A 9,424-nucleotide genomic window follows, 5' to 3' on the forward strand; every position below is an offset into this window, starting at 1 on the left:
GATAACCCGGCTCTTCCTCGGCTCGGGGGGCCGCCCCACGCTGCTCCTGGTGGCGACGGGCCTGGGTCTGGGTCTGGGTCTGGCCGGCCGGGCGCGGGCGGTGCGTCTGCTCCTTTAGGACCTGTGTCCCCCACCCCCAGCAGTGAGACCTCAGGACCCTTTAAGCCCCGGTCTCTCGCTGGGGTCGTGGGGACGAGGGTGCCCGGGCTGCCCGCACGCCCCCTGTCGTCCCCTCAGAGTGCGGGGTCCGGCCGGCCCTGGAGAAGCCCAGCCGCATCGTGGGCGGGCTGGGAGCCGCCCCCGGGGAGGTGCCCTGGCAGGCCAGCCTGGAGGAGGGGTCCCGGCACTTCTGCGGAGCGGCCGTGGTGGGGGACCGCTGGCTGCTGTCGGCCGCGCACTGCTTCAACCAGTAAGCCCACCGGCCCCCCATTGTCACCAGCTGACCCCCCCGCCCCCAGGGTCACAGCCGGGTGTGTGGACGCCCCCTTGCAAAGAGGCGGGGGGCGGGAAGGAGAAGTGGGGGCTCTGTGGGTCGGGCCAGGAGAATCCGTCGGGGTCTTTGGGGGAGCAGCCATGCGGCCCTTTCTCCCCGGGGTCCCCGGGGTGGCGTCCCCGGAGTGGGGTGGAGGGGGGGCACGGCAGGGGGCTGTGAGCGGCCTCTCGTCGCAGCACCAAGGTGGAGCTGGTGCAGGCCCACCTGGGCACCGCGTCCCTCGCGGGTGTCGGCGGGAGCCCGGTGAAGATGGGGCTCAAGAGGGCGGTGCTGCACCCCCAGTACGACCCCGGCCTCCTGGACTTCGACGTGGCCGTGCTGGAGCTGGCGGGGCCCCTAGTCTTCAACAAGTACGTGCAGCCCGTCTGCCTGCCGCTGGCCGTCCAGAAGTTCCCCGTGGGCCGCAAGTGCATGATCTCCGGCTGGGGGAACACGCAGGAGGGGAACGGTGAGCCCCCGCCCGCGAGCCACCCGCCCGCCACTCCTCCAGGGGGTCGCAAACTCAGGCCCCCCCCCCCACCCTGGGCCCGGGGCAGCTGCTGTTGATAAAGTTTGATCTGCACGCCCCCGCCCGCCCCCCGGGCTCTGTCGGAGCCAAACTGGCTATTGGACGGGGCGGCTCTGTAAGTGGCCTCGGGGCGGGCGGGGGTCTCCTCTTCCCGGCAGCGTCCAAGCCTGACATCCTGCAGCGCGCGTCGGTGGGCATCATAGACCAGAAGGCGTGCAGCGCGCTGTACAACTTCTCGCTCACCGACCGGATGCTGTGCGCCGGCTTCCTGGAGGGCCAGGTGGACTCCTGCCAGGTGAGCGCGCCCAACGGGGAGCCGGCCGACATCTAGGCGACATGCCCGCGTCCCTCCGGCCGCCGGTGTGGCTGCTGGCGCGGGCCTGGATGTCTCCAGCGCTCGACGTGTCCGCCAAGATGGAAGGGAAAGCGGTGTCAGGTGGCGGAGTTTGAAAACCGTGCCTTGGGGCGGGGCTGCCTCAGTTTCCCCACGGTGGAACCCCACCCTGGAGCTTGGCGGTGGAAAACAACCACTCGTGGTGATCAGAGATGTGAATTCAGATGGGGCTTGTCTATGCCACGCAGCGTCCCAGGCCCCGGCCCGATGGGGAGGCATCTCTCCTTGCACGTCTGCTCGTGGCCGCTGGCGGGATCGGCTGTGCCCTCCACGTGGCCTCCCCTTGCGGTCTCTGCTGGGCCCTCGGGGCTCCCGAGAAAGCAAGGCGGAAGCACGTGGCCCTTTTTTTCTTTTTTTACTGAGTCGCCTGGCATTGCTGCCCCCGGACTCTGTGGGCTCAGCCATCCTAAGGGTTCAAGGCAGGGACGGACCCCACCACCCACCCAGCGGGAGGGTCCCAGCGTTCAAGGAGCACATCGGGTGGGAGAGGTCGTCTCAGCCGGTCTTTGGGAAACATGGCCTGCTATTCGGCCTGAGCTTTAGCATGACGTTCTAAATTTTTAAAGAAATGTGTTACTGGTGGAAAAAAAAGACGGGTGGCCGGCGAGCCGTGGTTCATTCCAGGTGGTGGGAAAATCCTCGAGGGTTATTTTCCTCTTTGGGGTTTTCTGTATTTTTTTTTTTTTTTTTCCTAATCTCTGAAACGGGAGCAAGAACAAGTGAGGCTCAGGGAGGAGAAGTGACCTGCTCAAGGTCACGCAAGGTCACACGGCCAGGCCTGGGTCTGCAGCCAGGTGTCCTGAGTCCCGGTGCCCACGGTGGGAACGCGGGAGGGCACCGGGGTGGTCCCAGCCAGCCCTCTTTCCTGGTTTTCTAGGGCGACTCGGGGGGCCCCCTGGCCTGCGAGGAGACCCCCGGTGTGTTTTACCTGGCGGGCATCGTGAGCTGGGGCATCGGCTGTGCTCAGGCCAAAAAGCCCGGCGTGTACTCGCGCGTCACCAGGCTGAAGGGCTGGATCCTGGACACCATGTCCTCGCAGCCCCTCCCCGCGCCACCCCCAGCCACCATGAGGACGCCCGCCACCACCAGTCAGGCCCCCAGGACGACGGCTGGCCTCACAGCCCCGGGGGTCACGGCCAGCAGACCCACCCCCCCGGCCACCAGCGGGGCGACCAGCCAACCTGCCAACAGGACCACCACCGCCATGGGGACCACCACCAGGGGACAGACGCCGCTTCCACACGCCCCGGAGACCACCCTGGGGCCCCAGCCACCAGGTACTGGGAGGGGTGGAGTGACACTGGGGGTGGCAGGGGTCCTGTGTCAGTCTGCGAGGTGGCCATCACCATGTCCCACGGTCTGGGCGGCTCGGACAATTAATTGTCCCCACGCTGGAGGCTGGCGTTGGCAGGGCTGGTCCCCCGAGGCCTCTCTCCGTGGTGTGTGGAGGCCGCTGTCCCCCTGTGCCCTCACGTGGTCGTCCCCCGGTGCATGTCCGTGTCCTCACCTCCCCTGAAAGGACCCCAGTCGTGGGATTGGGGTCCACCCTCATGGCCTCATTTACCTCAGTCACCTCTTTCAAGACCCTTCTCCAAACACAGCCACATTGCGGGGTCCTGGGGGTCCTGGCTTCAACTTCTGAATGTGGGGGCGACGCAAGTCAGCCCGTCCCAGGCCCTGACAGCCGGGGACACGGGCACGGGCCACAGACGTACGCTGTCTGGTGGCACGTGCCTTATCCTGCTAGCCCTGTCTGCTCCCATTTTACAGAGGACACTCTTGAGGGTCCCCTGGGTGCAGGGGGAAGGCCCTGGCGGGCGGGTGTCCGTGCTGGGGTCACCCGTCCACTCAGCCAGAGTTCGTAAGTCCCTCCTCTGTGCCAGGTGCCATCGTGCCAAGCTCGGGGGCAGAAGGGAACTCGAGAGACACACACACACGCTGTGACGACAGGTAGCTAGAAGGGACGGGAAGTCAGAGCAGGACAGAGCTGGGGCTCGGGCAGCAGACCCCCCAGGCTCCCCGCCAGGCCTGCAGGGGTGTCCAGGCGCCCCGGTCCGGTGCAGGACAGCGCGGCCGTCACGGCCGATGGCGACATGGACGGCGAGGGTGCCCCTGGGATGCTTCCGCTCGTGTCTAAAACTCTGAGTTCATTTTTATTAAATACTAGTCAGAGCTCTACAGAACAGCCGGATTTGTAGGTCGAAAATAACGGCCATGGAATCTAGGCCCTTTCCTGTGGCTCAGCCGGGCAGTCAGTCAGCAGCCCCCCGAGGCGTCCGGGACAACTAGAGAGAAGATGCTCTGGCTCCGGGGGGACACGGGGGTGCCATGTGGCCCCATCTTAGTGAGCCCACCCACTCCCCATCCCCCACCGCCCTGGGCTTGGCCTCCAGGGACCAAATACCACCCCCGCCCCCCGAGCAGAACCCACTGGAGAGGAAGGTGGGGCTCTGGGGAGGGTGATGATGGGGGAGCAGCAGGAGGCACCACCCCCACCCCCACCTCGCTCTGGGCCACAAGCCACGCCCCCACTTCTCTGGCCCCCAGATTCTGGGGGCCACGTCCGGTCTGGCCACCTGCAGCTGGGGAGGCAGGGACAAGCAAGCTCTGGGGGGAACCCCAAGGGGCAGGTGCTCGGCACACGGGGCTGCTGGTCTGGGTGGGTGGCCCGCACTTTCCTTCTCACTGCGGAGTTTCCCAGAATCCCCGCTGTTCCACGTCCCTGTCTGTCGGCATCCTCCCAGGGACACCCCTAGAGGCTCTGAGCCGGGAGACCTCTCTGTGCCCCGCCTCCTTCATCGCCCGACCCCCCCAGGTCCCCACCGTCCTTCAGTCCACGGCTGGGTTTAACCCCACTACGGAGAAGCCGGGTGGACCGCTCACAAGCCCACAGCCCCATCACAACCTCCACGTGTCCTGAAGGGGTTTGTTCCTTTCCCTGCACATTTGGACGCGGTCCTGGCCCAATGGGCCTGACTCCCCCAGACGCGGACCCACACCCACAAGGTCAGGTTCGCGGGTTCTTTGCAGGGGGGCGGCCTGCCCACTGCAGGAACCAAAGGAGGGGACAGGTGTTAGGGGATCTGGGGGCAGAGTGCGGTGCAGGGGACGTTGAATGAAACAGTCTTCACTGGCTCAGAGCAACGCAGACCACGTGCCCCGGTTCTGGGCGGCCAGGGGGACCCTGGAGCTAAGACAGAGGTGCAGCAACGAGCCTGGAACCCCCTGTGGGAAGCTCTGCAGCTGGACTGGAAATCCAGGCTGAGGCGCTGGGACTCGGGTCCTGCAAGCCCTGGGGCGCCACGCCCGCCCGGCTGTGCCCCTGCAGCGGTCTCTGCCCGTCTGCGCCGGGGGCGGGGGGGCGTCCAGTAGGGACGCTGGGAGCAGCGGGCGTTTCGGTCCTTTGTGGCTGGCTGATGGGGCCTGGCCTCCCAGCCTGAGGACCACTGCTTTTCCAAGAGCCACAGGCTGCGCGTCCTGCCCCTGGGGGCTGGCCGGGTAGGAAGCCCCAGGAAACGGTGGCCTTGTTCCGTGTGGCCGAGGGGCTGGCTGCAGGTCCCGGATGCTCCAGGCCTCCTGGTCCTCGGCCAGGTCCCTGTGGTGTCAGGAGGGTCGAGGGTAGGGAGCCGGGCAGGTGGTCAATTGGCCCCCCTCCCCTTGTTCCAGGCGAGGACATAGCCCTTCTGTTCCCTTCTAGGGCCCGTCCCAAACCTGGGGGGCAGGGAAGGCAGCTGGGTGGCAGGAGAGCAGGCTGGGCAAGGGGGACGGCTCCCCAGGAGGAAAAGGAGGAAAAGGCCTGTGGGAAGTGTCCCCAGGGGTGGTAAGAGTGGTCTCTGCCGCACCCCTTGAAACCACCGGTTTGTCTTTCCTACAACTGTGTTCTGAAGGTGCACCTTGTGCTGGGGGGCGGGTGTCACAGCCTGGAGGAAGTATCGGGGAAGGAGACTGGGTCACACAGGACCCGGGTACAGAGCAGCAGGAGGGCATCCGGGCAGGGGGCCCAGGGTGTGCAAAGGCCCTGGGGCAGCAGGAGACTCGGCCCCGGTGGCACCAAGAGATGCCTGGAGGCGGCGGTGGTGGTGGGAGGGGACGCTAGCCTGACCCCAATCTGAGGATATCGGAAACAAACTTAAATGCACTTCAAATGTTACTTGAGGAAAGTGCAGAGGCTCGTTTGTAGGACCAAGCGCCAGGTCCAGTGTTCCTCCGTGCCGAGTTTTCGAGAGGCGGACCCCGCCCTCTCCCGGCTGCCCCTCCCCAGCGAGCCCACTCAAGAACTGCGCGACGGGGGCGCCCGGCGGGCTGCGCGGAGGAGGCGCCGTCGTGCACCCAGCCGACCTGCCGCTCCGATCCCCGCAGACTGCGGCCTGGCGCCGGCGGCGGCGCTGACCAGGATCGTGGGCGGCAGCGCGGCGGGCCGCGGGGAGTGGCCGTGGCAGGTGAGCCTGTGGCTGCGGCGCCGGGAGCACCGCTGCGGGGCCGTGCTGGTGGCCGAGAGGTGGCTGCTGTCGGCGGCGCACTGCTTCGACGTGTGAGTCCGCCCGCCTCCGGCCCCCACTGCCCCAGGCCTCTCCTCCTCCAGGCAGCCCTCCCCACCCCCACCCCCACCCCCCCACCCCCGGGCCCGACCACCGCGCTGGGGGCCAGTCCAGCGCTGCCGCCCTCACCAAACCCGGGGGGGTCTGCAGCCTCTCCTCGTCCCAGGCCAGGCGTGCGGGCGACATCCGGGTCTCTGGGGAACTGCAGGACACTTCCACACCCCGTCCCCCTCGGATTAGCGCCAGCCCCCAAAGGCCACCCAGTGGGGAGTCCCCTTCCTGGCAGGGTGCTCAGTCGGTGAGCCAGGCGAGGGGCGCCGTCCTTCACGGAGACACCCAGCTCAGGGTGCACACTGTGCGCCTTGCGCGCCAGGGTCAGAAACAGTGGGCAGGGGCACGGGGTCCCCTCGCCCTCACCCCTCCCCTAGGAGAAAGGGACGACTCTTAGCCCCATTTGTGGATGAGCAACCCGAGGCCAGAGGTCAGGCGCCCTGCCCACGGTCCCCAGCCGGCCGCTGGGGACACAAGCGAGGCCGCGGACACAGCCCCTGCGGGCAGGGTCCAGGGGAGGTGCAGGCGGGCGGGGGCCGGGGATCCGGGCCGACGCCTGTCCCCGCACGCCCCGCAGCTACGGGGACCCCAAGCAGTGGGCGGCCTTCCTGGGCACTCCGTTCCTGAGCGGCGCGGACGGGCAGCTGGAGCGCGTGGCGCGCATCCACAGGCACCCTTTCTACAACCTCTACACGCTCGACTACGACGTGGCGCTGCTCGAGCTGGCGGGGCCCGTGCGCCGCAGCCGCCTGGTGCGCCCCATCTGCCTGCCCGAGCCCGCGCCCCGGCCCCCCGACGGCGCGCGCTGCGTCATCACCGGCTGGGGCTCGGTGCGCGAGGGAGGTAGGCGTGCGGGGGCGTCGGCAAGGCCCCCCAGCCCGGGCCCCGCGTGCAGGGGTGGGGGCCCCACGGTGCAGGGCGGGCGCGCGGCTCCAGCGGCCCGTCTCCCCCGCAGGCTCGATGGCGCGGCAGCTGCAGAAGGCGGCCGTGCGCCTCCTGAGCGAGCAGACGTGTCGCCGCTTCTACCCGGTGCAGATCAGCAGCCGCATGCTGTGCGCGGGCTTCCCGCAGGGCGGCGTGGACAGCTGCTCGGTGAGCGCACTTTGCCGCTGAAAGAGGGGCTGAGGGGGGGGGGGTCCAGGTCCCACCCGGGAGGAGGGCGAGCTCTCCTCGCTCCAGGGCCCCCCAGCCAGGCCCCACCCTCCAGTGCGAGCTTCTCACGCGGATCGAGCCGGGCACCTTTTCGGCCGTGGAGTTTTCGCTCCGTTTATTTGGTGTCCATCATGAACCCATTTCCACTCCCGCGCGTCCTCCCCGGGCCCCGCAGAGCAGGGACGGGAGGGGCAGCCGTGCGAGGCGCTTTCGGCTCCGGGACCACAGTGGTGGGGGGTCCGTAGACGCCTGCCAGCCAGATGAATGGGTCATCCTAGCACTCAAGCCTTCTCCCAGATAGCAAGTGAGGCTCACAGAGAGCCTGGTGACCCACGGGTGTGACGACGCCCGAGGGCTGCGGTCGGGGAGGGACCGCCCTGCTCTGAGGACCTCTTCTCTCCTCAGGGTGACGCTGGGGGCCCCCTTGCCTGCAGGGAGCCCTCCGGCCGGTGGGTGCTAACTGGGGTCACCAGCTGGGGTTACGGCTGCGGGCGGCCCCACTTCCCGGGCGTCTATACCCGGGTGGCTGCCGTGAGAGGCTGGATCGGGCAGAACATCCAGGAGTGACCGCCACGTGGCTGTGCAGGCCTGGGAGAAGCCGGAAAGGCAGCAGGGACCAGCTGGCCACCAAGCCCAAGCATGGGGCGTCCAGGCGGCGGCGGGGGTGGGGGAGCCGCGGGGAACAGGAGGCACTTGTACTGTGTGTTTTGTCCCAATAAACGCAGCCCCTGTCTCCAGCCTGCTCGCTCTTCAACTGCATGTCACCGCAAGAACCACTTGGCTGCCCCTCATCCAGGACCCAGAAATGGGAGGAAGGGTGGCCTTTGGGACTGGGCGAGGTCAGCCTCACCTTCAAGGCCCCCTTGGGTGCGAACACATTTCCGGTCACCTGCGAACCAGGTACCACCCAGGAGAAAAGATGGGGGCGGGGTGCCCAGGTGCACGCGGCACCTTCTCCCACGAGATCCCTGCAGGGAAGACGCACAGGGTGCTCTCCGCGCCCCCTCGGCAATTTATTTGTCACCCCCGAGGGGGGGGGTCACAGCTCAGTTGGGGTCTGACCACGTCCCCCCAGGTCCCAACCCGGATTCTGGGTCCAGGACTCGAGGTAGACCTGGGCACAGCAGGAGGGGTGCCAGCGCTCTGGGAAGTGCCCAGCGCCCCCGGGACGCGAGCTGCAGGCGCTGGCAGGTGCGGGTGGGCGGCGGAGGAGGCGGAGTCCCCAGTGTCCCAGCACCGGTCGCGTCCTCGTAAAGTCCACGCACGCCGGCCCGTTCCGCCAAGGACATCTGTGGACATGGCCGGGGAGGGGTGCTGCCGGCGGCCCGGTCACATGTTGGCTCGTTCCCGCTGCAGCCGCGAGTTGTAGGCGCGGGACACGGTGTTCCAGGCGTCCATGTAGCGGTCCATGCACATGGCGATGCACTTCTGCAGGCGGGAGCGCGCGCGGCTCAGCTCGGCCCGGGCAGCGGACTGCGCACGCGCACGGCCCACCCAGCACGGCCCCTCGAGTCCGCGCACGCGCAGACACCTCCCCAACCAGTCCGGGGTCCGGAGCCACGGCCCCAGCTCACCCCGCGGGTCTCACCTGCTCGGAATTGTCCAGGGAGCCCCCCGGCTTCCCGATGCACTTCCGGAAGCACTTGTCCGTCATCCTCTGTGGGGACACGCGAGCCGTCAGCCGCGACCCGCCCCCCGGAGGCTCCCGACCCCCGCCCCCGGCCCGGCCCCGGACCTGCAGCAGCTCCTGCGCGTTGGCCACGGCGATCTGCACCTTCACCTGCTCCATGATGAGCCCCGGGTCCAGCTTGCCGCTGCCCGAGCCCCCGAAGTCGGAGCCGAAGCCGCCCTCCATGGCTCGGCAAAGTCAACCAGACCGCGGCCGCGTGCGCCGACCCGTACCGGCGCCGGAAGTCGGCCGCCCAGGGCACCACGGGAAATGGAGTCCGGGCGTGCTGGGCGCGGGTCCGGACCACAGTTCCCGCAAGGCTGTGCGGGGCTCCCTGCGCATGCGCAGATGGGAGCAGGCCGTCACCGACGGGAGTCGACGTCTCGTGTTCAGACTCCAGGGGCGAAGAGGCCTTGCGGGGGCGGGGGCGGCGAGGCCTGTCACTCCACGGTCAGGCTCCGCCTCCGGGCCAGCCCCCTGCGCATGCGCAGAGGGCGACGGGCGGGTCTACACTGCGCGCTGGGGCCGGGGGAACGTTGGGGGAGGGGAACCACGTGATCAAAAGCACAGCCTGGCGTCGGAGCCTCGGGTAGAAAGCCGAGGCAGGAAACACGGGTGG

General features: G+C 68.4%; 2 protein-coding genes across 2 annotated transcripts in view; one reads left to right on the forward strand and one right to left on the reverse strand.

The window, feature by feature from the left end:
- The window catches only part of TMPRSS9 (transmembrane serine protease 9), a 44,320-nt gene extending 36,471 nt beyond the window's left edge, over nucleotides 1-7,849 (forward strand). Inside the window, exons 12-19 of the mRNA XM_070622451.1 lie at nucleotides 238-409; nucleotides 670-941; nucleotides 1,160-1,296; nucleotides 2,273-2,672; nucleotides 5,755-5,926; nucleotides 6,562-6,827; nucleotides 6,940-7,076; nucleotides 7,542-7,849. Of these exons, the coding sequence (XP_070478552.1) occupies nucleotides 238-409; nucleotides 670-941; nucleotides 1,160-1,296; nucleotides 2,273-2,672; nucleotides 5,755-5,926; nucleotides 6,562-6,827; nucleotides 6,940-7,076; nucleotides 7,542-7,703 (1,718 nt within the window). The 3' untranslated portion in view covers nucleotides 7,704-7,849. The remainder of the gene's footprint in view (nucleotides 1-237; nucleotides 410-669; nucleotides 942-1,159; nucleotides 1,297-2,272; nucleotides 2,673-5,754; nucleotides 5,927-6,561; nucleotides 6,828-6,939; nucleotides 7,077-7,541) is intronic.
- A 276-nt stretch (nucleotides 7,850-8,125) lies between these two features.
- Nucleotides 8,126-9,284, reverse strand: TIMM13 (translocase of inner mitochondrial membrane 13). The gene is made up of 3 exons (XM_070622450.1): nucleotides 8,872-9,284; nucleotides 8,725-8,793; nucleotides 8,126-8,564 (listed from the first exon to the last, which is right to left on the reverse strand). The coding sequence occupies exons 1-3, from the start codon at nucleotides 8,989-8,991 to the stop codon at nucleotides 8,466-8,468; spliced, it is 288 nt and encodes a 95-aa protein (XP_070478551.1). The 5' UTR covers nucleotides 8,992-9,284; the 3' UTR covers nucleotides 8,126-8,465.
- Between the last annotated feature and the right edge of the window lie 140 nt (nucleotides 9,285-9,424).

Source organism: Equus przewalskii, chromosome 6 (genome assembly GCF_037783145.1).
Source record: "Equus przewalskii isolate Varuska chromosome 6, EquPr2, whole genome shotgun sequence".
In the NCBI taxonomy this organism is placed as follows: domain Eukaryota; kingdom Metazoa; phylum Chordata; class Mammalia; order Perissodactyla; family Equidae; genus Equus; species Equus przewalskii.

Excerpts from the sequence above, each read along its gene's own strand:
- TIMM13 (XM_070622450.1), bottom strand. The coding sequence starts at position 8,991 with ATGGAGGGCGGCTTCGGCTCCGACTTCGGGGGCTCGGGCAGCGGCAAG. Across the intron at positions 8,794-8,871 it reads ACGCGCAGGAGCTGCTGCAG|AGGATGACGGACAAGTGCTT; the intron begins GTCCGGGGCCGG and ends GTGTCCCCACAG. Across the intron at positions 8,565-8,724 it reads CCCTGGACAATTCCGAGCAG|AAGTGCATCGCCATGTGCAT; the intron begins GTGAGACCCGCG and ends TCCCGCCTGCAG.